The sequence below is a fragment of the Branchiostoma belcheri genome, unplaced genomic scaffold, assembly GCF_001625305.1.
Source record: "Branchiostoma belcheri isolate BF01 breed outbred unplaced genomic scaffold, Haploidv18h27 scaffold86, whole genome shotgun sequence".
Taxonomy (NCBI): domain Eukaryota; kingdom Metazoa; phylum Chordata; class Leptocardii; order Amphioxiformes; family Branchiostomatidae; genus Branchiostoma; species Branchiostoma belcheri.
The window spans coordinates 970,427-996,876 of NW_017804531.1; the positions used below are offsets into that span (position 1 = coordinate 970,427).

The following is a 26,450-nucleotide window of genomic DNA, read 5'->3' on the forward strand; positions in this document are numbered from 1 at the left end:
CAGCTGACTAAGAGAAGTCGAGAACAGACTTATTTCTCATATATAGTTATTTCCAGAAGGTATCAGCCAACAATTTCATGTGTCTACCTTGTGCTAACGCCTTAGCTAGTCCATCCCCTAGTCATAGAGAGCCCTAGAACCAGCAATAGTGCATAGGGATGGATTCCAGGCTACTAAAAACTAGGACTAGCCAGGATGCCAGGCTTGACACAATGCTCTCTATCGATCTTCGGCTGGGGAAAGCCACAAGCTCCGATCCTAGAGTTAGCACCTGGGGGTCTAATTTATCTCTTGAGAGTCTATCTGAGGGGGTGTCTAGGTAAAATTTTCGGAGCTAGCCTGTATATTATCCATGGCAACAGTCTGGCACCCAGGCTAAACTGAAGGACAGGCAGAGGGACTACAAATGTACATGTAGATAGCTAAGTATCAGTCAACAAATCATTCACTTATAACTGTCAGGTGATTGATATGGTGGACAATATTACTAGTGATGATGCGTGCAACCACTAGACTAGATCCGGACCTGAAAGTGGGTTTAGGTACACAGCACTAATTACTAGTGATGATCCCAGACCCTGTAAGACTACTAGTGATTTTTCCTGTAACACTGCTGGCTACCACCACTTGAAAGTAAACTCAAAAAACTGCCTCTCGCAGCAGAAGTTCCTTCCACCAAGCCGGCCTGCAGCCTTGTAACACTCTCCTTTCTTCTGGTGCTGAATATCGAATCTCCTATCTTTCAGGTCCAGCGCAATACAGTCCACCAAATCTTTAACACCGGGCGAGGCATCCCACGGCCCAAAACTCACCGCATACTCAAACGTACAGGTGTGTTCTAGAGTCACAAAGTCAGGAGGGGGACTGCTGGTCTCAGGCGGTTCTTTGAACACACGCATCGTCACGCGTGTCTCCCGGCTCCCGAATGCCTTCTCCTTCGCGATGCTGATCATCTCTTCAAGATTCTTCCTGTAATTCGGTACTTGTTTAACAAACTCCTGTCTGCCTATCAATTCTCCGAAAAGGGGTTGACACTGGTTGAGTTGGTCGACCAGCGCGTCTATGCCGTAGTACTGAGCCTCCTTCGCGACTTCCCTTGCGATTTCCGTGGGTGGTAGCTGCTCCCGCCGGAGAAAAGTCAGAATGTGCAGGAAGTACGTTGGGTCGCTGTCGATGAAGTAGCGTCTCTCCTCGTCCATTTGGACGTGGTGGCGGCCGCTGAACATGGCGGCGAGCATGGAGTTCTCATACTTGCGCAGCGTCGACAGCGCGGTCGTGAAGTGGGTGCCTCCAACGTTCAGTCTGATGATGGAGGGAAACTGCAGTGAAAAGAGAGGGATTTTGAATGTTGTAAATAACGTTACATGTATTGTACATTTGGGACTGTATCTATAGAAGTGACACCTGTGCTGTAGTGCAATGTGAACCAGTCAGAACTGCCCTGAGGAAGGTGACAGACGGTCACCGAAACGTCGGCTGAATAAAGGTCTTGCCTGTGTGAAAAGAGTCTCTTTACTCAGTGACTTACCAACCTGATGAACCTACTCACGGATAGAGAAATTTTGTTGAACATTTTAGACTTTAGACACACAACAAAAAGAGTATGGTACTCTAGGGAGCTTTTGAGATGCACTGTTGAATGCATCTCTTCATCAACCTGGTAATGTCATCATCTTCAGATCTCGTCTTGAAGTTCTCTTGTCACGAGAAATTATGTGATTTCATACATACAATATATTACGCTACACGACAATGTTGAAATTGTTTACATAAGTTATAAGTATAAGACTAAGAGTCTATAGATGACCTAGCTTATACATTAATTTGACATATTACTAGTATAAAGCTACATTGTTTAATAAATGCTTGGATTGCAATACTGTCTAAGGGAGAATAAGAAATAGCGTCAGCATCAAATCAATATTTGTTAAGCATTAAGTAACTCAAACCAATTCTATTATGATAGCTTTATGACACCTTGCAACAAAGTGGCAAGTGCACACTCTAGAAGATATAACGTTACAACAGCTTCAACAGTGTTGCTTCAGCTAACAACAGGTCAAACCTAGATGCACGTCAAAAATTTACAAGCGTAAAAGTGGACAAAAATTAATAATTCTGTACTTCAAAATCACTCACTTGGTTTTTTGTGGCAGCCATCTCTTTTTGGACTATTCCACTAAGTAAATAGGTGTGCAGTGCTGCAGAGAAGTTAAAAATTTTCACGAACTAGTCACAACATAACCAAAAACATTTAAAAAAATTTTATTTTTGATTAAAAAGTACATAATTTTTCTTTTAAGGTATCACTTCAGAAATTGGCTGAATTTAACAATCTAGAAATATACATGAATTTGCTGATCACCCCTATTTTTCTAATGTGATGTTCCGCCGGCCCCATGTGACCTCGCTGTTATCAGGCATCATGGCGGCGGAACCTGAGGTTGGTATTTTTTCCTGCCGAGTTTTTCTTTCTCTCTGCCCGCTCCTTCCAGCCGCACGCCAAGCTTCCTTCCTCCCAACCAGCCACTGGTGACAGGATGTGCTTGTGCCGTGCCTGAGCCTTTTCGTTACAGCTTTGTGCTGTATTTTATACAGGAATTCAACTGTATTGTTTTTGCCAAAATGCCCAAAGTTTTTAGGATCTAGAGGGGGGGCAGTGTTAACCTGAATCTTTGTTAAAAAAACAAACAAGCAGGTTGTTTGGGGACTAGTTTAAAGTAAAGAAACCATAAGTTGTTGCTTAAGCTCATCAAAGAAATAGCTACTCACTATTTCAGGTACATTTTTAAACTGATTAACACTAAATCATATACAATACTAGAGTTCCCCGATCTCATACCTTCGCCAAATGATGTTAATCTTTATGACTGACAAAGTTTAGATTAGATTATCCCCCCCTGATTTAAGAAATAGGAACCTAATTTTCATGAATTATATTGTTTTATCATAATCTCAACCAAAAGACAAAAAGTCTTATATTAACAAAGAATGCATTCTAGCATTTCCTAATAAATTATGCAAATGAGGTCCTGATTTCAATAAATTATGTTTAATGATGTTCACCTCAATTTAACTTTCAAATACCACAAGTATGAAATTCCAGGCAGTTATCATTACATAATTATAAAATTTTCTCATTAATTATGCAAATTAAGTTCTTTTTAACATGATCAATATCTTCCTGTGTTTCTCTCGTTGTCAATTACCAATGTCACAAGCTTCAATTGTCCTACCATGGAATGCAGCTGATTTATAGAATTTCCCCATAAATTATGCAAATTACATTCATATTTGCATAATTGTCACATAATTATATTAAGCATCACGTAAGCTACCTACATACCAAAAATCACGACGATCCGTCAACCGGTTCTTGAGTTATCCCCTTTTGAATATTTTCAAGAATTTATCCCTGCAGTTCCAGAGCAAGCCTCTAGGGGGCCTAAACTCACGCCACTTCTTTCCCAGCACAAGAGCTACCTACCATCTAAATTTCAATACCATAGCATGTCTAGATCATGAGATATCAAAACCGGAAGTTCAGCTGCAGTACCATAATAAGCCGCTAGGGGGTCCAAAATCTAATCATTTTGAGGTCTCATCAAGACCTACCCACCTACCAAGTATCAAGACAATCCATCAAGGCCTTCTCAAGTTATCGTGTTTACAGACAGACACACACACACACAAACACACACATACACGAACGCCCCTGAAAACATAACCTTCTTGGCGAAGGTAATAATCTCTCACCCCCAAACCACATGTTGAAAATTGACTTGTAATATATTAGGCTAATAATTAGCAGATACTAGTAAGCAATCCTGATCAGCCTTTGCTACTCAGATTGTAAACAAGTTTCACAACTTGCAAGAAAAGTCCTGGTGTGACAAATAATTAAGTTTCAGTAACAACTGTTTCTCACCTTTTCGTGATATTCAGGAACAATGGTTTTCCAATTCTTTAGTAGTTCACCAGTGTTATAAGTTATAACTTTTTGTTTTGTCCATACATTATACAAACTAAATGAACTTTGTGATCAGATTCAAGGCAGCATACAATCAGGGCACAAGCTGCTGCACTCTTTGATTTTCTACACACACACAGCTTAAATCCACATACAGAATACAAGACTGAAATCTTCATCATCTACACTTCTTAGTTCCCTGCCGTGGTGGAACTGAATATCGGCGGCCACCACTACACCACCTCCCTGGCAACGCTACGCAAGTACGAGGACTCCATGCTAGCCGCCATGTTTAGCGGTCGCCACCACCTCGTAAAAGACAAGGACGGTCGCTACTTCATTGACAGAAATGGACAGAATTTCGCGTACGTTCTGGACTTCATCCGCCACGGTGATTTACCGCCCGCCTCGCTCGCCAAGCAGGTTTATAAAGAAGCCCAGTTCTATGGTATCGAGAAGTTGAAGAACTGTTTGGAAGGGATGCAGCCGATTATCGGCGAACAGTTCCGCCAGAAGTTTATTGACTACATTCCGAACTACCGAGACAATGTCGCTTCGATGATAACCCTAGCAGTAGGGAGAGCGGACGAGGTCTTAGCCAGATTTCGTTACGGAATGATCCGGATATGTATCAGCACACAGAAGCAGGATCGAATCCCGTTTACGCGCTGCAAAGTCGAAAAGAAGGCGGATTTCAACTTCGATGTCTCGGAACAGGAGTGGTCGGCAGAGGAACTTATCCAGTGCATCGCTCGAGACGTGGAAGAAAAGGGGTACGAGATTGACTATACCTTACAGGAGTGTATTTGCGGTTGGTGCATCCCCGGGAAAAATCTGTACGACGTGCAATTCAAGCTGTGGTGAAAACAGCTAAAACTCTCCAACGGACAATTTTATTGAGTAACAAATACATTTTGTATTTTAAAGATCTATTATAGAACTCGAGAGCATTTCTTATATGAAAAACGTGTAAATTGATCATATATGATACTTAATTTTTATAAATGGTAAGGATTTTACTTCAAACAAAGCCATCAGAGTATGCTGATCTTGTGGAACGTATTGTAACAACGATACCCAGTGCAATGCTTATAAGATAAAGAAGTCAAAGTTTTAGATGTTTGTAAGTCATATTTTGGATTGAGATACTGGTAACTGCCATCAAATAAAATACACCAATAATAGTACTCCTGTTTAACTGTAAAATTTTGTTGTTTTTGTTGATTCCCTAAGGTTGAATGTGTTGAACACACAAATCTACATATCTGAAGCAACAAAAAATATGCATGCAGGATCTGTAGCCTGATTAAATCGCTTTACAGTTGCCAGCCGCCCAACATCTGTGGGGAGGGGCCACTAAAGCCGTGGACGGCAGAGTTTGCATTACACAGACTACAGAATCTGATACTGACGTTAAAGGTATATCTTTGGGGTAACAATAAACTGTTGGAGGAGTGACACAAATGTAGACGTATTGAAGAAGAACCATACCATATCTAGGTTTAAAGTTTCATGTAAATGTCATATAACTGAATGAAATTGTTGTGATCACAATTGTTAAAAGACTTGCTGGACTTGCCATCTTTTTGTGGAAAAATGAAATTGTTGGTGCAACTTGTAAGAAAAGTCTGTTAGGGACAAGAAATGTACATTGTGCATTTGAAGGTTATGAGGAGACGTAAGACTAGAAAGGTTGAATGGAGATACTTTGATCCGTTTTATCTTGAGAGAGTTGTGTAACAAATCCAACTTGAGCTGTGTTGATTGTCCTTGTCTGCAATGTTGTGAACAGATATATAAATGATGATATAGATTTACACTTTTGTATCAAATCAAGCCATCATACAGATGAGATGGTACATTGCGATTTACTGAGAATAAAATAGCTCAACATGAAGCAAGAATCTTTTCTTAATATGAGTGATATTTACTTTTACTTATTTTGTAGATCTATGTAATGATTGTTTCTCTTTTATCTTTATGGTCTCTTTGAAGTTGAACCTGTTGGAAGCTTTTAACTTTCCAGAAGTTTTGTTAATGGTCTTTTTCTTTTTTTGTTTTTTTACTTTGTCCTCCCTTCCCTAAGTTCCCTCCGGTGATCGAGCTGAACGTTGGCGGTGCCCACCATACGACAAGCCTGCGAACACTACGCAAGTATGAAGACTCCATGCTGGCCGCCATGTTCAGCGGCAGACACCACCTTACGAAGGACAAAGAGGGAAGGTATTTCGTCGACCGCAATGGGACATATTTCGGGTACATTCTAGACTTCCTTCGTAGCGAAGACCTTCCTCCGGCGGACTTGTCTCCGGAGATATACAAAGAAGCCCGTTATTTTGGCCTGGACGCCCTGTGCAACTTGCTGCGAGACGTTCCGCCGTTGTTCGGCGAACACACGGGACGACAAGAGTTCATCGCACGCTTACCTGAGTACCAGGAGAACGTAGAGAAACTTGTTCAAACAGCACGGGAGTCGGCGGTGGCAGCACGGGAGTCGAAAGCGGTGGTCTGCGTCTACAAGGCAGATTCCAACCTGGACGCAGACAACCTGCACACGTGTAGGTACCAGTGGTGTGCCAGTTTCGGCCCGTGGAACGCCACGCCTGGTATCAACGATCTCTTGGACAGCATTACCGTAGACCTGAAGGACAGGAGGTATAATGTGGAGTACGCGAGGAAGGGAGAGTGCGGCATCCAGCTTGGAGAGCTGTCGTGGCAGTCCTGTCCAAAGCAGTTCTACGAATTCACTTTCAAGTGGTGGTAGAGCTCATGAACTAGGCCTAGGAAAAAAATGTTGTCTTTCCTGTTTCATGACCGACCCTAGAAAAAAGTGCTGACCCTACCTTTCTTTTTGGGAAGACCCCTGCAAGGGACATACATTTTTTGAGCTGATTGACCATCTCTATTTTCAGGATTGAAACAGGAAGCACAACATTTTTTTCCTAGGCCCTAGTGTATTGCTAGTAATACACATGTACTGCTAGTGTATTTTTCCATTCAACTGTTGAGATTATAAAAGTAAACAAGCAATAAGAACTTGTTGAACCCGCTTGACACCCAACAAGGAGCATTTTCTTACTTTCCAAATGGCTAGTTGTCATTAATTTGACTTTCAAAGACCAGCAACCTCTTTTATCTGAGTTGAGTCATGCCTAACCTTCTCAAGTGTCTTTGTGTGTTATTGTTGTTTTTAAACGTAGATGGAACGCATACCAATTTTAAGTACCACTGTGGCCAAAGTTTACTTATGGAAACCACTTTCAGACCAGGTAATCTGGTTTCTGAAAATCCAGAATGCAGGGTCACAATGAAGCTTTGGAAAAACTGACTGTACTCTCAAGATAGGGTTAGAACATATATGTACACGTATAGATGTATAGATTTGTAATGGTTTACAAGGATATCTATATTTATAGTGTTTGTAATGTATTACCATGGAGTCTTTGCACTTCATTTGGCACAATGTATGTAGGTATGTCTACTAGTATGTTGAATAGGGAATTTCTGCAGTAGTCAATCCTATGCAATATTGTATGAGAGAGAGAGCAAAGTTACTAGTATTTTATTGTGTCCACAGCTTGTGCATACTACCAGTATGTACATGTATGTGTGCGTCAGAACTAAATATGCTTGTTTGCTACAGTGTTATTATGTGAGAATACTTAGTCTAGTCCTGATGATAATCTCAGGGAGGAAGAGCAATGTAAGATGCATAGGAGCACTGCCAGAGGTGAATTGAGAAGTTAGTTTAAGTTATTAAATTGTTGCTGGGCTTTTTAGGGGTTCCTTGTTTCATAGCGTGGTCAAATTAAAATGCTATACTGGTCCTGGGACGATAGGGGATTGTACATCCAATGGAAGTCTTCTCATACAGTCAGTTGCAGCATGTATTTGTTAGTCCACTAAGGTAACAAAGTAGATTAGGTGACAAACACCACACCCACAGAGTGCTAAGGGTTAATAAGTAGCATATTGTTACTTTCTTCTGTTGTACGTGTTGTTTTGTGTGATGTTATGTCAATAGCATTATTTCTTTACAGTGTTACTGTATTCAATCTACAATATGCTGTAACTTATTATACATTGTATGATAATTATACATGGTATACATGTTATTTTTTTTAGAATTTTTGCACAGTTGAGGCAAGAAAATTTGTACAATCATGAAATTTCAGGCACCAATTTAAAGTGTTGAATTGGGTGACTGTGTGTGTCTGGCTGGTAATACAGGGTGATCAAGAACTTGGACAAAAACAAAACTTGTCAAATGAGGTCTTAGAAAAGAAATGTGACATGTAGGACTTAGGCCACACCAATTTAATTTCTTGGTTAACGGATTTTTCTAGAAAAATAATGGAGCGGGCGGGCGAAATAAAATAATAATAAAAACAGGCCTAGGCATCCTATTATGGCCCAAAATGGTACGATAGGAGCCATGAAGTTAACACACCAGGCTGGTTCAAAATCTAAGCAATGAACTTTTAATGATACCATTGCATTGAAAGATGGAATAACTTTAACAAGTAGGATGAAAGGACTGTTTTCAACTGTTCAGGGCAAAATATCAGCATTTTGCAGTTGATTCTGAATTTTTATTTTTATTTGCAAATCAGAAAAAAATGAAGCGGGCGAATCCGTTAACCAAGAAATTAAATTGGTGTGGCCCTAGAGATATTTTCTCTTTATACTTCTCAGTCACCGACATTTTCTATCATGATAGGATATTTGTAATATACGCATTCAATTATTACTCTGGAGAAATGACAACGTCATCAATTGAAATGTACAGTAAATATTTATCATCAATAAAGTATGCTCAGCAAAGCTGATTTTCACAGATGTTGACTCATTTGTGCATGTAAATAACCCAATTGAAAAAGCATTGTGCAACATGTACTGTACTGTACATTGGCAGAGAGCAAATAATGGAAAGGTATGGAAGAGTAATGGTGAAAGAGCCAAAAACAACCTTTGGAGACAAAAAGATGATATACCGGTATCTTCTTTTCTAATGTCTACATTCTCTACAATTTATAAATCCATGTCAACCCTACTACAAAAAGTATATCCAATGCTTTTATACTTGGTTTTGCCCTTTCTTTGCACTTAACATGACTCTAAAATATGAAATATACATGCACATGTATAAGACAAGGATGTCATCCCGAAAATAGTTTCATCAGGTTTGGTTAAGTATAGGATAGAGGAGTTTTCTTTTACACAACCAAATTTTCTCACCTAAAATGCTGATGTTTCGGCTACATATACTGACGAGAAGCAGAACTCCAGTCAGAAGCTCTGAGTCTGAGGAAAGTTTCTGATAGTGAGGGTTTTTTCTAAACTGGGGAATAAGGGTAATGCTCCCTCATGTAACTGGCCAGCACCCCTATGTCAATGTTCAGATTGAACCCTAAGTGGTTACAAACACAATGTTAAGGTCTTTCTCAAAATGATCTGAAATGAAAATGTAAAAACGAAACATCATAACAATGCATTCTACAAATCATTACATTTACAGACTGCGTTACTATCGTAAAAAAATTGGTCCCTCGCCATACTAGTGTTGTGATCTGGTTCCTCATACAAAATTTTTCTAGAAAAACCCCTGATAGACATCGAAACTTCAGCACTTTAGGTGAAAATTTGGTTGTGTAAAATAAAACTCCTGTCTCCTAAGGATGTCATCCGTAGAATGGACTTCGTACTGCCCTAGTTGGCTTCCTGAGTGGTTATCTCTTGGTCAGGCTTTTCCTTCAGCGCGGCCGGGCTCTCACGTAACGTGTCGGTCCGCGACATCCTCATGAAGACCTTCATCTTCTCCAGCATGAATGGGGGGACCTGAAATCCCACCAACAGCTCCAACTGGAGACCTTCGTTGTTCCTAGGAAAAATAGAGAAGAAGCAAAGATACATAAATAATTTCTTCGGGTTGGAGAATTGTTGAAATAGTACAGTTCTTTTATTCACAACCATTTCTTTCACAATTTTATGATGATTTCTTTTACATGAGCCTACATTTCTGTGGCATACATTATATATTTGTACATGGGTATTGTTGCAACAGTGCACAGTAAACCAGTTATTAGCCCTGTTGAAGATGACAGGCGGTTATTGAAACTTAATAATAAATATCCATACCTGTATTCATCTGTCTCTGCCAGTTCCAACACATCATCCACAATGAGGAGGTAGGCCTGCATGGTACAACATAAAGGAACTGTTACATACTACATGTAGATACTTGTGCATAATATGTGTTTTTTTTAAGATGACTGCCTTTAATACTTGCTAGCTAAATGTTTGGATTTACATGTACATCATAAATATATAAAGAGCATAGCCTCAATGAAGACCAGTTTGTGTATTTGACTATGATAGACAGAGATAAGCATTTTATTATCAAAAATCCTCTCCAGAAAAAAGTACCTGAAATCTTCAACATTACAATAATTACAGTTTATGTTACAAAATATCTCAGTAGCTTGTCAACCCCCGTGTTGATATATACATTGTATGCAGCCAAGTTTGTCTACCTACCACTTTTCCTCCTGTTGCAGGCATGTGTCGATGTTCAAATAACCACTGTTTGTCTTCTGTGTCACTGGAGTACTGTGGAAATAACAGAAACCACTTCACTGTGGAACAAGCTTCCCCGTGAATGTTTCACCGCTAATTACAACCTCCAACGGTTTAAATCAAGGGTGAACAAATATCTGACCACGCAGTCATCACTGTAACCCAAAACACGTAAGTGGCTCTCACGAGCCTTGTTTTGAGGTGAATTCTGAAGTAAAAAAAAAAAAATCTCACTGTGATTCTGTTTACATCATTTAACTTTCTTACCATTCTTATAAATCAATACAGTACAACCAAAATTATCAAGAAGTGACAATTTAACTAACAAAATATTGCTGTTTTCATTATTTAACTTTCTTACCATTCTTATCAATCAATACAGTACAACCAAAATTATCAAGAAGTGACAATTTAACTAACAAAATATTGCTGTTTTCATTATTTAACTTTCTTACCATTCTTATCAATCAATACAGTACAACCAAAATTATCAAGAAGTGACAATTTAACTAACAAAATATTGCATGTGCTGAAACTATTAGCAGCAGAAGGCCACACCTTGAATAAGTCTGGGTGTTTGTAGTATAGTCTTCCTCTTGTGGCACCTAGACCCATGGCCCTGTAGAAAACAAAAACACAACATCCATCCATCCATACAATATTATAGCTACAACTATCCTAAGGCTTGAATTCCTTTTTGTAACTGGAACATGCACTTTAATTACCCAGTACCCTTACTGAGTTCTTTTTATTGAGGCTAATCTTCCAGGGCTTGGTTTCCATTAAACAGGCTGATATAAATACATTGTATGAAACAGGTGTACACATAGAGTATGATACAGATACAAAAACTTAATCTTCCAAACATGTGATGTTACCTGTTTGCCCGAGATCCCATGATGAATTTTGTTTCTGTTGTCAGTCTTTCTGGGTCCCACTGGATGGAAAAGAGATTATTTTACTTACTACAGTTAAATCATGTCATTAGAAAGATGAACAAATACAAATCAATTTTACCAAAATATGATGTACAACATGTATACGGTGGAACATGGACCACAAAGGCTTAAAACTGCTCTAAATGGTGTAGATGAGAAGATTGTTAAGATAATTTTCTCACCTTTGGTCCTTCCTTCCTGACAGGCTCCTGTTTCACAGACCTGGAGCTTCACATGGAACACAACATGTTAGTAAAAACACAGCAATAATTTGTTTTACCTACAACAGCCCAATATATGCATGTAGTACCTACACTGTACACATGGAAACACGCAATTTCATGTTATCCTCCACAGACAGTCATAATATACCAGTAAATAATTTGAGTTTTGAGGGAGCTTTTGCCATCCTTACAGCCCAGTCTCACTAAGCCTGTGAAACTTCTTGTGCTATGGGCTTACCAAATGGTGAACATACACTTATGCTGTACATCAAAACTGTTTAATTCCAACTAATATGATAAAACACATTAGAGAACAAGCATGCCACAGTTGTCACGAAAGTGTTCTGACATGCCACTTACCAGGGTTTTGTATACAAGCAGCAAGCAGCAAATAATTCAGTAAGATATTTGTTACTAGTATATTACAGCCATTCAAGCTTCTGAATGCACAAATCAAACTGCAAGATATATCCATGCACTGTATAATCGATAGTTCAAAATTGTGCTAAAAGCTTTGTAAACCTTTTCTACCGGTATTCTACATGTACATGAAGTATAAAATGCATCTACAGGGCTTTTATAAGGCAAGAAGATGCTACATGCATCAGCAAAGTAATAAAGTTAACATTCATACATCCTTTGTTGTTTTTTTTCTATCTGATGGCTGCAATTGTATCTCACTAAAAGCAATGTGCAACAGTAGAAATCAAAGTGGGAAAGATAGCTTGCTGACCAATCAGAGGGCTTGTTTTTTTAATGAAATAATAACTCAGTGGATTAATAACTACTTGAACATACCCATAAGACCTTTCACTGAACACCGGCTTGTAGATTCGAGGTCTGCCTTTTCGCTGAAAATGCAAAAGATCAAATACTGTGAATTCTGTCTGCCAACATTTTTAAAGTCAACATGCTTTCTACACACACACATACAAACACATACAAAGACACACACACACACACACACACACACACACACACACACACATAAACACAGACACACACACACACACACACACAGACACACACAGAGATACACACACACACAGACACACACACACACTCAGACACAGACACACACACACACAGACACACACACACCACACAGACACACACACACACACACACTCACTCACACACACACACACACTCACTCACACACACACACACACACACACACACAGAGCAGAGTTGTTGGAGAAGTATGGTGTCTTGCACTTTTGACACAGATTAATAATAATAATGTTGACAAGAATTGACCTACCCTTTTAAAGCGGACCACTTGTGTCACCGGTGCCCCACCATCACTACTGGACAGGGAGCGTTTAGCTTTCTGTCAACAAACATACACAAGACACACTTCATAAAATGTACTGTACAAGTGCATAAAATATACCGACCAACCAGGTTGGCTGGTCGGTAGCGACAGTGTGAATGGATGCAAACTAACCAGGATGGTACCCTGGCTAAGGGATAAAAGAACAACATTATTACCTAAGACACAAATACTTCTGACAGCCAATATACCTACTGGCGGCCAGATTTAAAATTGGAACATTGTTCTTGTAATAGTTGGACATTACCCTCAACATGCTGGCACTGCTGCTTCCCAGGGAGGCATCAAGAGGACCAAACATCTCCTTGCCACACTGTGGAATAAAAACATACGAGGAAAGAGGAGTCAGTGCATACTGATACACAACAATTAACCAAGTTTTATTCAGCTAAAGTCACCTTCCTCAGGACAAATCTGGTTCACATTGTACAGCACAGGTGTTGCTGCTATAGATGCATTCCCAAACACAAACTATTTCCATATCTACACGGTACTAGTATCTACAATGCAGTCCCCAACATTGGCTGAATAAACCTCTTTGTTGTGTACAAAAAGTCTCTTTATTCAGTGACTTACCAACCTGATTAAACTATTCACAGAAGTAATACACAATGTACTTCAAGTAAGTTGATTATATCCTTGATATATCCTGATGTCCATCCTGTCACAGAACATACTGTATTCAGCAGTGAGTCCAAACACAGTACTTACAGTGTATACCAAAAGCAAAAGGTATGTTAGGTGCAGTTCTTAACTGAAGCAATAGGTGGCATGGATGATACACTCTATGGCATCTTTGTATGCACTACACAATCTTCTACACATCTTCAGAACACACCTGTTCGAATGAGTGCCTGACAGCCGTGCGGACCAAGCGATCAGGGTCCACCTCCTCTCCACAGTTGTCTCTGCAGTTCTGGGCTCCTTTTTCAAAGAGCTGTAAAAACAGGTTTGGGTACATTGTCTTATTAGTACACTGCCTGAACCAAGGAGCTTCAAGGAATTACAACACAGTAAAGAAGACATGTCTGTATCTGTATAGCCAGTATAACCATCCTTTAGTCTACCAGCTTCTCAGCTAGCTATATTACACTGATCATGAATGACTTGTTACACCCAATCTTTGCACATCTAGCTGCAGGAGTTGTTTAAAGCTATCTTAGTATCCAGTGATGACAGAATACTAGTATGTCCAATGCTGAAATTATCCACTGTTTGGATAACAAGCAAACAAGTGTCCCTTTTTTTCCTACTTTACCTTATCCTGAGTGTCAGCCTTTTTAGCTTTCATCTGCTCCCCATGATCCACTACTGGCCAATTGTGGGGAGCGGACGTAAGCTAAAAAGGCTGACACTCAGGCTAACTTTTACCTCTTTGTAAGGTTTAATAGCCTCCACCAGGGTGTTGTTTATGTGTTTCTGCATACACTTCCTCAGGAGCTCCATGGACCCCTCTGGGGACGAAATGGTTCTGTCCATATAAAATAAAAAAATGAACACAATATCAATCAGGAGAACTCCATCAATATGGAAAAAAATAACTACCATCAAGCCCCAGCATCAGAGTGCAAGCATGTCTAACTCTCGGAACATGAGGAACAACGGACGATAAACCGGATATGTAGAGGGAGAGACAGAGAAGAAGAGAGATCATGGGGAAGAGAAGGAAGGGTGAGAGAGAGGGATGAGAGAGAGACAAGAAAGAGAAATACAGAGAGAGAGTGATGAGAGAGAGACGAGGGGGAGAGAGAGGGGAGAGAGGGAGGAGAGAGAGAGAAATAGAGCGAGAAATAGAGAGAGAGAGGGAGAAAACAAGCAATTTAGAAGATCATACCTTCCTCTGTAGTGATAGGATGTCACCTTTCTTTTTGAGGGAAAGTTCTTGTATGTGGCATCGTAAGGCTGGATCACAACATAGCCTGGTGGGGCTACAGCTGGTGAGGTCTGAGGAAAATAAGAGAAATATATAAAGTTCGTGGAGCTATCGCACTAATGGCAGCACATTTTATCAACCATACATGTAACGTATGTGATTTAACCTATTCTTCAGATTCTTCTTGGTTCAATCCATCACAAACTCATGATTAGTGGCTGCTAAATTTCTGCATTTTTTTAGTTTGATTTGAAAACAACCATACAAGTAGCAACATATATTGGAATACCAGTCTGAAACTGTTAATTGATAGGTTTGATGATTCTATAGTGGTGAAATCACCATCAAAATGGTGACCTTAAAAATACTTGTATGTGTCAAGATAGTATGTGTAAAAGTGGAATTCCATATACTGACCACAGATTTCTGCCTTTTAAGTACAGGCCTTCCCTCTGAATGATTGACGTCCGAGCTTGGGGGTGTCAGTGTGGTATTAGTGGCAGCATTGTACCTAGAAAGGCAATCAAAGGCAATCATGTATACTGACACTTACATATAATACAACTAGATTTCTTCACAGAACAGTGGTAGAGTGTCAAAGGGTGCTGAATTATATGATGAGTGTACATGTACAAAATTATGTACTTCTAAGCAAGGACATTCTTGTGATGAAAGCTTCTTGCTCTAAGTTATTACTGCTACAAAGTACTAATGAATAGTGTAGATTAATTACTTGTTTTGTGAATATTCGTCTAGCTTTTAATCATATATTCCTAGTTGTACTGCTACTGCTTTTAAGTACACTGTGTAGTGGTCTGTACTGGTCAGATCATTGATGATTATAATATTTTCTTACTTGAGCAACAAACTAGCAGACGACAAGACGACTGTTGTGTGAGAAGAAAATATTACTATTCTATGCCTTCCTGGAACAATTCTGTCAGCTATTTTTCTGAAGAAACCTTTGAACAACTTTTGTGACTTCAATAATCTACAGGTTATCGATAAGAGAAGAACCTACTGCTGTTGTTGTGCCATGTAAATACCAAGAGGGCTTCTTGGTTCCGCCATTTTTACCAACGCCTTCCTTGAACTATAAATGGATCAGACTATAAAGGAATAGGGGTGAAAGATACTATTGATGGTCAAAGTTATCTAATATCAGGAAAAATAAACCGTAAAAATAGTAAATATAAAATTAAACTGTATTTACTCTACTTTTTTATATGTAAATAAGCAGATAAGTTAAAAATCTACAGTTATATCTTTTTCTTTTCAAAATGGTCCCCCCCATATGATGGGTTCTTTGAGATTGTCCACTGTTGTTGTTGTCCTTTAGAGAGGGCGACATAACGTAAAAAGGACGGGAGTCATTTATTAAACAATACCGTGTATATGTAAATGAGAGCTTTTAGTACATCTTTATAAGGTTTATTATATATTTTTGTTTTAACAACAGATAGTTTGTACTATTTAATACAGATTATAAGTACTTAATGACTTATTGATTTCGTACTTTCTGCATTTCGTTGCCTTGAACTCCGAAGATTCCATGATGGCGGCCGGACAGTTGCCGCCGCAGTTGCGGCAAAAACTCACTTCTTTCGCCGAATTCGCCTTTCCTGCGACGCGGGCGGCTAGGGAAGGGCGAGAACACCACCAACTCAAGTCCAGTAGGTTATCCAATTGGCCCTACACCCAAACAGGATGGCCATTTTGAAGTCAATTTAGAGACCCTACCCGGAAGAGATGCACCAGCCAATGAAAATCTTTTGGGGGGCAAAACATAACGGAAGGGTCACAGTCGTGTGTCCACATGGAATATATCAAATGTCCAGCTACCTTACTTTAAAGCACCCAAATTTTCTACATTGGGAGTGAAATTGGAAGTCCATGAATACAAGGAATATGATTTTTTGTTTACAAAATGGTCTCACAAAGATTTGCCAGGGTGCATGCAGACTGTTTACAGGGCCTACACAGGCCAGTTCCTCGGCCCCAGGGCTAACATATGCGCGACCCCAAGGAAATAATGTACCACAGCCCAGCACGTTGGCAGAACGTACTGCACTTGTGCAAAACCCGTAATGTATCCTGTATAGCACTTCAGCAGAACGTCTCATATAAGGTTGCATTTGCTCATATAAAGTTAACATTCTGACAGTAACATTAGTTTTCAAATGTCATGTCGGAAAAGATATCGTCTGCAACAGGCAAAATTCTAATGCAACGTTGACCAAAAATCCAACGAAAACTGCGAAAATCCAGGGTTCTGCGCAGGCACAGTACGTTCTACCAATGTGCTCCACTGTGACCACAGCGCCCCCCTAAAACCCTGATGAAGTCTATCACGTTGTGGGTCTGGCATCCAGGCTACACAAACTTTTAAAGGCCTCCACTGTCGTCGCCTGTAGAACTGGGCAAAGCAATTCATTTTTATCGTGCGAGGAAAAAATATAGATATAAAGCCACAAAATATTTAGTTCAACATACATGTAGTTAAGCATGTTGTCTCCTGACTGGCAAAAGTTTTATAGGTTATTCTTGCATCCTATATATTGTCTCACCTATGTACTTGGAGCACGTCGGCAGAACTTACTGCGCCTGCGCAGAACCCCGTATTTTCGCGTTTTTCGTTGGATTTTTGGTCAATGTTGCATCAGAATTTTGCTTGTTGCAGAGGATATTCTTTCCGACATAACATTTGGAAACTACTGGCAAAATGCTAACCTTATATGCGCGAATACAACCTTATATGAGACGTTCTGCTGAAGTGCTATGCACAATACATTACGGGTTTCGCGCAGGTGCAGTACGTTCTGCCGACGTGCTTGTACTTGGGGTTATCCTAATTGTGATCAATCTAAGAGAAACCTGGCATAAACTAGTCATTACAAGGATGGCATCCAATCTTTGATATATTTATAATTTTTTTCTGTTTAGTTGGGAACGAGCTGGTGTCCAACCTGCCCCTGCAGATGGCCCTGTACTTCAACGTCTGCTATTTCCCATTCTGGCTCGTCACTGCCATCGTTCTTCTGCAACTAAAGGTAAGCTGAACTTAAGGAAACACATTGGTCGATTTTCCTTTAATGCCCACGATCATGATAATGATCATTCTGGCATACTCACTTAGTACTCATTTTCACCTGAGTGAAGTGCCTTTCCCAAGGGCACAATTTTGGTGACTTGGCAGGAATGGAACCCGGGACCTCTTGGTTCTGAGCCGAATTCTCTGCCGTTATGCCAGTCACAACCCCACATATATTTTGAATGTTTAAAAGTGCAAAGAATAAAGACGATATCATCAAAGGCATCTAATTTCAGGGCGGCAAAAGAAAAATAAAATATTCTGGACAAGGAAATCTGTCTGGGTATCTGATATTGACAGTTACTGCCATTTCTTAGTACATTTTCGTCATCATTTTAGTCAGAGTAACCATACCTCCAACCAAGCTATGTTTACCTTTCTCTTTACTTTTTGTCTACTGCTCTGGCGGAAAATGGTTGCTTGTTTTGTATTGTTATACAACAAAACTAGACAAAGACAAAAAAGGACCCTTTATATGCCATGAAGTCTGTTATCTTTCAAGTGATGTTAAAGTAACTGGTTATTGTGAATATTTCCCTCCAGTTTTCATCGTTGGATGAGTTCTACAAGTTCATCACTGTGACAGTGTATGTGGTGATGGTGGTTGTGGAGATAGTCAGACTGTACTTGGGTTACCTGGGAAACCTGCAAGAAAAGGTATTTAGGCCTTCTTTATTGGCCAAAAATGTTGTGGAAACTCAGTAATATCAATTTTACATTTCAGGGCTTGAAATAGTAGGTGCATGCACCTTAGTGCAGGTAAAATTGGGGCTGATGTTTACCTGCACCTAACCTGCACTGGTCCATGTACTGTTACACCTATGAGTATGGCTGAGGTACAAAAGAAATATTGACATTGATTTGTGAACAGGTTTAGTGGGATCCATTCTTCCTGAATTCTGAGTAAAAATCTGTTTGGTGCAGAAAAAATTATTTTGAGCCCTGTAGTTCTCACTCTGAACATTTTTAGTCGCTTTTAATTTAGACATCTAATTTCAAGTAAAAAGTCTTCACCAGACCTTTTCGTGGGCTGAAAAAACATGATCGGAAGATTTTGCCAAGAGTTGGCCGTCAAACCAGACAATTGATGTCTTTCTAGAAAGACTGTCTAGTCCAAAAATACCTGCTGTTGACGTTCTGCGAAACCAGCTGTGGAAAGACGTGCTGGCTGGTACACAGACTAGTACTGTAGAGGGCCTGCATGCACTTTTTCATAAGGCGTAATCAGGCCTTTTTAGTCTTCGTAATCTGTAGGCAGCTGCCCAAAATCATTGTAATCTTGTAATCAATACTGTACATTAGCTGTAACGCGTAAATGTTCGTAAACAGCTCTGAAAATTTAACGTAATTCGTGGTAAAAATTTTGCGTAAGTCGTAATCACTATCCCCCCATGCAGGCCCTCTCTGTAAAGTGAGACAGATGATTCAATGAACTCTGAGAAGAACTGTGCCAAATGTGACGAACACCGACTGAATCTGCCGCCTTACTGCAGGCACATCTTGTACCTGGTCATTGACCCAGAGTTAAAAACTTTGTTAGTTTTACAGTCAAAAATATGCCCCTGGACTTTCTACTTGGTCATTGACCCTGGCTAAGTGTTGAAAACTTTGTTAGTTTTACAGTCAAAAATATGCCCCTGGACTTTCTACTTCGTCATTGACTCAGTGTTGAAAACTTTGTTAGTTTTACAGTCAAAAATATGCCCCTGGACTTTCTACTTCGTCATTGACTCAGTGTTGAAAACTTTGTTAGTTTTACAGTCAAAAATATGCCCCTGGACTTTCTACTTGGTCATTGACTCAGTGTTGAAAACTTTGTTGGTTTAGTCAAAAATATGCCCCTGGGCTTTCTACTTCGTCATTGACTCAGTGTTGAAAACTTTGTTAGTTTTACAGTCAAAAATATGCCCCTGGACTTTCTACTTCGTCATTGACTCAGTGTTGAAAACTTTGTTAGTTTTACAGTCAAAAATATGCCCCTGGACTTTCTACTTGGTCATTGACTCAGTGTTGAAAACTTTGTTGGTTTAGTCAAAAATATGCCCCTGGACTTTCTACTTGGTCATTGACTCAGTGTTGAAAACTTTGTTAGTTTTACAGTCAAAAATATGCCCCTGGACTTTCTACTTGGTCATTGATCGATCAGTGTTGAAAACTTTGTTAATTTTACAGTCAAAAATATGCCCCTGGACTTTCTACTTGGTCATTGACTCAGTGTTGAAAACTTTGTCAGTTTTACAGTCAAAAATATGCCCCTGGACTTTCCCTAGATTGCGAGCACTCTCCCTCCCTGCATGTGTCTGATCATGAACCTGGACTGACGGAAAAAATTATAGCTGGCTAGTATAGCCCTGTGCACGTATGGTACTATTGGTCATTGACCCAGGTTTAAAAAGTCTGTGAGTGTTTGAAACGAATGCTCATCTGTGTTGGTAGAATCCATAATTTGTAGAGTTTGAACTTTGTTCCAACTCAAGAATAGCCTGGTTACCAAACCTATTTTAGATCCTAGAGTCCTACATCTGCTATTTGCAAATAGGAGCTAAAACTAGAAAGGCCAATATTTGCTTTGGAGCAAATACAGCGATGGGTTCACCACATTTTACCACATGGCAGGGAAAGAATGAGAAACACAAGGAAACACAATGATTTACCAGGGTTCTAGGTAGGATTTTATTTTAGCGTAGTGGTACCTGACGCACGTCGAGGGAGCGAAGCGACCGAGAGGGGGGATGGGGCGGAAGGGGGGCACATCGGTGCGGAGCTTTTAAAAATTTAAGCTTAAAAAGCAGCCATTTGAGGGATACCCAAAGGGAAAAAATGTCATTTCTAAGGTATGTACAGTGTATCCTTGATTAGTAATTGTTATATTTTTGCAGCTTGGAATCTTCACAAAATACAGAAGATACTCCAAATCAGACACAACCAAGAACAGACTCTGAGATAAATTAAATGTTAAACATAGCATCTGGTGTGCAAAGTTGTAATATTCTACATGCAAAAAAAGTAACTATAAATAATATAAGAAATACGTCTGTTTTGCCTGCTAATAGTGTCTCATTATGAGGCACTTTTAATCTCCTTTGTGCCATTTCTGTTCTGCAAAACTGGGCCGAAATTTGACGTGATTCAACACGCGGCTTTGTTGTTATTGCCAAGCTTTGATGCTGACATGATTACAGGCACACCCAGTATGTCGACATAGATCGCACAGTAGCTAAGAGCATGAAATCGGCATGGCACCAGCACTGACGCATATGTGGCAGGAAAACCCACGTGTGTCACAAAGATCACAAACGCCCGTAAAGAAAAACCGCAAAAATTTGACAAGAGAGCAATAATTTGTATTTACTTGTTTAAACTATGAACGGATCCAAGGGGTGAACTCCCTTGTTTAGTTTACTAAAGTGGCAAATTTTCAACCAACGCAAGTTTGCCGCTGTGGGCTTTAGAGGCCCCTCCCCTTTTCGGGAGCCGGCTGGAACTGTAAAGCACTTTAATTATTAGGCTGGTGACTAAGTACATTGTAATTCTTTGTATTTTTTTCACCTTGGCAAGATATAGAATTAATGCAATTTAGTGGAAGGTGTTTATGTCCAGAGTTACAAGGAGAGATCTGTTGAACACGGGAGGAAACATATTTGTGCTACATACATCGTGGCGTGGGAATTGTTAAATAGGCCAGCCCATATATGGCGTCCCAGAGGGAAAGCCGACACTATGAAGGGGGCGGAATATCCCTTCTACAGACTGGGCTAGACACCCTGACGCCAGTGTCTGGGCGTCAAGAGACTGCCGCTGTCACTCACAGAAGGGCGGCCACGTGCGTTACTTTGCTAAAAAAACATTTTTCACATTTGATCTGGCATTTTTGAACAAAGAAATGCAGTCACAATGCCACTACGTTGTACTGAAAATTAGCGTAGCGGGGGGAAAATTGGCGTAGCGGGTCAAAATTTTAGCGTCGCGGGCCCCGACGCTACTTAGCGCTAGCTAGAACCCTGTTTACATTGATATAACTATAATATGAAGTAACATACAATTAAAACAACAGTTGGATAGCTATTCCCTACTTTATTGGTTAGGATTTTTAATTGCATAATGCAAACTGTTGATTTTCAAAATAAATAAAAAACGTTCATGCCCCGCATTCCAATGCTGGAGCAGAAAAGCTTGAAATACCTACCAAAACACTTGAATAAAGACATACTGTCAGTATGGAAATGCTCTGTGCAGGTGTTAATCAAGTTAAATCCCAACAGCCAATCAGCAAGAAATGCTCTGTGCAGGTGGAAATGCTCTGTGCGGGTGTTAATCAAGTTAAATCCCAACAGCCAATCAGCAAGAAGTATAGAGGAAAGCTGCATGCCTATTGGTTGATGCTCTGCATTCCATTGTGATGACTCATGCCCAGACGTGGTAAACACGGCACACTAACACAGTAATACATTTGCTGTAACACAGCCAAAAAACTCAAATAAAACCATTCTAAAAGCCTGTATCACAAAAATTTAAAAAACGCCTAGGGGTATTTGCCCACTGTACCTCCATACCAAATTTCAGGACCTTAGGCCCTAAAATGAAGAAGCTGAATCCATTTAAAGATATGGCAGGAGGAGGAGGAGGAGGAGAAGGAGGAGGAGGAGAAGAAACATCAGAAAAAGCAATATGGGTTCATCACCACTTCGTGGTGTGGTGAACCCATAATAAGTTTGGTAACTAGGCTAACACGAAAAAGGAACTCACCATAAATTTTTGGTTGATTTTGTCAAACTTTGTCATATGTATGATACGCTCGCTGACTCTCCGGAAGCGTGATGACGTCAGGAGTGAATTGGAAGTGGGGGAAAGACGTCATCACGCTTCCAACTTCCGGTGAGTCAGCGATTGGATCATACACTGGAGTCGTGTGGCGTATCGGTAGTGTTTGCCTCCGAACAAAGAGGTCCTGGGTTCGAGTCCTGACATGCCACCGATCTTGTGCCCTTGGGAACTTGGCAAATTGTGAACAGTGAAAATGAGTATGTCTGTTGTCCGTGCATTTGTCTGCGTTGGTGACAGCATAGAAATAAGTTTGAAAAACTTAATTGAGTGTGCTGTCGCTGTGTTCATGTATTGTGATAAATGTCAGAATAGAAAAAAAAATACATTGGACGAGGGTTGACAAGATTGACCGAAAATTTATGGCTAGTTCCTTTCTTGTGTTGGAACAAAGTTTACTCTACAACTAAAATTTGTCAGCTTCACAATCAAACCTGCCCAAGGCGACCACCCAGGGAACCAAAGAAAATTGGTCGCCTTGGACAAGTGGATTGACTCACAACATGATTAAGACACCCTGATTTTTTCACGGTACTTTTTTTATATTCGTGGTTTTCACGGTCACTTTTCTACCATGAACTTATCATTACAATGTTAAAACAATCTCTGATTTCCTTTTCTCTACTAGTACATGGGCTGCGACGTCGACCACAAACATGTACTAGTAGTTCTGTGACATTTTTCTCAGACCGCTTTTGCTACCGCAAACATAAAGTTAATTACAGTAGCTTTAGAGAAGCTAGACAAGTGCACAGAACGATTACTGTAACAGATGTGATGTCTGGTGTCAGCAGGTTATATTATCGATCGTGCACTTGCTTCCGTTTGACATTCTAGATCGCGTCTTCATGCTTACTACTTCTGTCAACTGTCTACGAATGTAAAAAAGGTTTATCTACCTTGGCATGCATCGGCAGACTTCAGCAGATTTCGATCTTTAGTCTCCGTCTGTGTGTGTCTATTCTAGCAAAACTTGATCTTTTGTTTAAGTTTTTCATGGATCGTTTTTTTAATGTTCAAGTTCCTGAGACAGTCAAACCGTGTTTCACATCTGGAAAATGAATTCTCCCGCTCCCTCCGTGGCCACTATGGTTGTTGGCTCCTACTACATGTACGTCACTGCTTCTATGGTTTATTTGCATTTTGGCAAACTTGAGAGATGGCACATGTCTTGTGTAAACTCAGTGATAGTCTGAGAATATCTGTTTTTCTGCGAAAAAACAGATGTCTGGAGATATGCTGGTGGTTTTACAGACTGTCTGCTGAATCAGTGAAGTTTGAGAGAAACTCTTTAATATGTAAAGACTATGCAGGGCTAGTGTATGTTGCATAATTACACTAATAAAACTTACTGACAATAAGAAACTAATAATTATGTTTAGCAATTGCAAGAATACTATACTTCATATCACTACAGTTACAACCAAAGGGCTGAATTGATGCCGTGACATTACTACATGTAGTACACAATTCAGCGGTTGAGAAAAAAAAAATACATGTAGTTTTTGAAACAGTTTTTAGTATGTTCCATGCTTCTTAAATTCTGAGTGGCCCGGGTAAAATTTGTCTGGTGCAGGTAATTTTCTATGTTAACTGCACCAGTGCAGGTATGCAGAAAAAAAAGTATTTCGAGCCCTCAACATTTCTTGAAGATTCAAACATTTGAACCATGTACAGAATGACACATGGTTTTACATGTACAAAGGTTCATTTCAGCACATAGGAATTCATCCAAATTGTTGACGCAGGTGTAACTGTTTTTTGTGTATTCATTTGTTTGTTTGTTGTTTAAACCATTATTTTGTTGTCTGACAGGTCCCGGAGTTGGCTGGGTTCTGACTGCATTTTACAAGACCAGCATCATCACTTCTAAATTCTCTGAAGAATCCGTCGCTGTAGTTTCAAACTTCAAACAAGATCAGGCCTGCCATTCTGTCATGTAAATACACACCGCATATTCTTAGCTCTGATTATTTCTGACAGGTCCTGGATCCGGAGCTGGCTGGGTTCTGGCTGCATTGCCACAGTAGTTTCAAACTTCAAACAAGATCAGGTGCCATTTTGTCATACATACATGTACATTTGTAAATTGTATATATGCACCACATATTCTTAGCTCTGATTACTCTATTTCCGACAGGTTTCGGAGCTGGCAGGGTTCTGGCTGCTGACCATCGTGCTCCAGTTTCCTCTCAGTTTCTTCATCCTCTTCATCGAAGCCACCGTGATCCTGCCGCTTTTTGCTTGTTTGTTTGTTTGTTTGTTTAAACTGTTATTTTGTTGTCTGACAGGTCCCGGAGCTGGCAGGGTTCTGGCTGCTGACCATCGTGCTTCAGTTTCCCCTCAGTTTCTTCATCCTCTTCAACGAGGTGACCGTGATCCTCCCGCTTTTTGCTTGTTTGTTTGTTTAAACCATTATTTTGTTGTCTAATAGGTCCCAGAGCTGTCTGGGTTCTGGCTGCGTTTTACAAGACCAGCATCATCACTTCTAAATTCTCTTAAGCATCCGCCGCTGTAGTTTCAAACTTCAAACAAGATTAGGTGCCATTTTGTCATACATACATGTATATACACCGCATATTCTTACCTCTGATTATTTCCGACAGGTCCCGGAGCTGGCTGGGTTCTGGCTGTGTTTTACAAGACCAGCGTCATCACTTCTAAATTCTCTGAAGAATCTGCCTCTGTAGTTTCAAACTTCAAACAAGTTCAGGCCTGCCATTCTGTCATGCAAATAAATTCTGCGTATTCTTATTAATTACCGGTAGCTCTGATTATTTCCGACAGGTCCCAGAGTTGGCTGGGTTCTGGCTGCTGACCATCGTGCTGCAGTTTCCTCTCAGTTTCTTCATCCTCTTCAACGAGGCGACCGTGATCCTGCCGCTTTTTGCCTGTTTGTTTGTTTGTTTGTTTGTTTAAACCATTATTTTGTTGTCTGACAGGTCCCGGAGCTGGCAGGGTTCTGGCTGCTGACCATCGTGCTGCAGTTTCCCCTCAGTTTCTTCATCCTCTTCAACGAGGCCACCGTGATCCTGCCGCTGGAACGCGCCATTCATATCGTCATGGCGATGTTCGTTCTGTTCGAGGTCAGATTCAGATTTATTGAATACTGTACTTCCTGATTTTTTCACTGTACTTTTATGTTCACTGTTTTCACTGTCACTTCTGTACAATGAACTTATCATTACAAATGTACAGTTAACAAATAATTCCTGGACTTTCTTTTTCCTGCACCTGTCACCACTGTGAACATATAGTTCCACGAACATGTCCATTTTTCTCAGACCATGAAAATAAAACAGTATCGTCTGGCATGTCACAATGAAGTGCATGAAATATGTCGAGTATTTACAACATGTGCTCATTATTACAAATAGATAAAGTTAGCATAAAATCCTAGATATATCTGCATCGTTAGTGGTAAAATACAGCACAAAACTTGGTGAGGACAACTTGTAAAGGTGCGTATGCACCTGTTTTGCCCTCCTTTTCACTTTGTGGAAAATTCAAATGAAGAAATAAACAATGAATACAACAGCTTAAACATTCTAGAATATGTATTAACAGAGATGAATAACATCATAAAACCACTATATATATATATATATATATATATATATA

The 26,450-nt window shown here is 39.9% G+C and overlaps 3 protein-coding genes and 1 pseudogene across 4 annotated transcripts in view; 2 read left to right on the forward strand and 2 right to left on the reverse strand.

The window, feature by feature from the left end:
* Window positions 1-617: 617 nt before the first annotated feature.
* Window positions 618-2,160, reverse strand: LOC109487121 (annotated as a pseudogene).
* Window positions 2,161-2,287: 127 nt separating this feature from the next.
* Window positions 2,288-8,141, forward strand: LOC109487204 (BTB/POZ domain-containing protein KCTD7-like). Its single transcript, XM_019791186.1, has 3 exons — window positions 2,288-2,443; window positions 4,166-4,813; window positions 6,057-8,141. Exons 1-3 carry the CDS (start codon window positions 2,384-2,386, stop codon window positions 6,732-6,734), a joined length of 1,386 nt encoding a protein of 461 aa, XP_019646745.1. The 5' UTR covers window positions 2,288-2,383; the 3' UTR covers window positions 6,735-8,141.
* A 1,495-nt stretch (window positions 8,142-9,636) lies between these two features.
* On the reverse strand, window positions 9,637-16,020 carry LOC109487135 (deoxynucleotidyltransferase terminal-interacting protein 1-like). Its single transcript, XM_019791104.1, has 14 exons — window positions 15,939-16,020; window positions 15,335-15,428; window positions 14,879-14,988; window positions 14,416-14,515; window positions 13,883-13,981; window positions 13,292-13,357; window positions 12,973-13,041; window positions 12,507-12,559; window positions 11,667-11,712; window positions 11,425-11,483; window positions 11,105-11,165; window positions 10,508-10,579; window positions 10,109-10,164; window positions 9,637-9,851 (listed from the first exon to the last, which is right to left on the reverse strand). Exons 1-14 carry the CDS (start codon window positions 15,986-15,988, stop codon window positions 9,680-9,682), a joined length of 1,107 nt encoding a protein of 368 aa, XP_019646663.1. The 5' UTR covers window positions 15,989-16,020; the 3' UTR covers window positions 9,637-9,679.
* Window positions 16,021-16,456: 436 nt separating this feature from the next.
* The window catches only part of LOC109487210 (transmembrane protein 17B-like), an 11,302-nt gene continuing 1,308 nt past the window's right edge, over window positions 16,457-26,450 (forward strand). Inside the window, exons 1-5 of one of the 2 annotated variants that reach the window (XM_019791195.1) lie at window positions 16,457-16,590; window positions 17,861-17,967; window positions 18,552-18,665; window positions 25,617-25,694; window positions 25,850-25,915. In XM_019791195.1, the coding sequence (XP_019646754.1) occupies window positions 16,470-16,590; window positions 17,861-17,967; window positions 18,552-18,665; window positions 25,617-25,694; window positions 25,850-25,915 (486 nt within the window). In that variant the 5' untranslated portion in view covers window positions 16,457-16,469. Of the gene's footprint in view, window positions 16,591-17,860; window positions 17,968-18,551; window positions 18,666-25,616; window positions 25,695-25,771; window positions 25,916-26,450 lie in introns of both variants that reach the window. The other variant, XM_019791194.1, reaches the window with a different exon arrangement.

What these genes read in the sequence shown, in the direction of transcription:
- LOC109487204 (XM_019791186.1), top strand. Translation starts at nt 2,384, where the DNA reads ATGTTCCGCCGGCCCCATGTGACCTCGCTGTTATCAGGCATCATGGCG. An exon ending in TCATGGCGGCGGAACCTGAG is followed by an intron (nt 2,444 to 4,165) that starts GTTGGTATTTTT and finishes TACACTTCTTAG; the next exon opens with TTCCCTGCCGTGGTGGAACT. An exon ending in CCGGGAAAAATCTGTACGAC is followed by an intron (nt 4,814 to 6,056) that starts GTGCAATTCAAG and finishes CCCTTCCCTAAG; the next exon opens with TTCCCTCCGGTGATCGAGCT.
- LOC109487135 (XM_019791104.1), bottom strand. Translation starts at nt 15,988, where the DNA reads ATGGCGGAACCAAGAAGCCCTCTTGGTATTTACATGGCACAACAACAG. An exon ending in TTCAGTGAAAGGTCTTATGG is followed by an intron (nt 11,713 to 12,506) that starts GTATGTTCAAGT and finishes TTCCATGTGAAG; the next exon opens with CTCCAGGTCTGTGAAACAGG. An exon ending in TCAGGAAGGAAGGACCAAAG is followed by an intron (nt 11,484 to 11,666) that starts GTGAGAAAATTA and finishes TTTTCCATCCAG; the next exon opens with TGGGACCCAGAAAGACTGAC.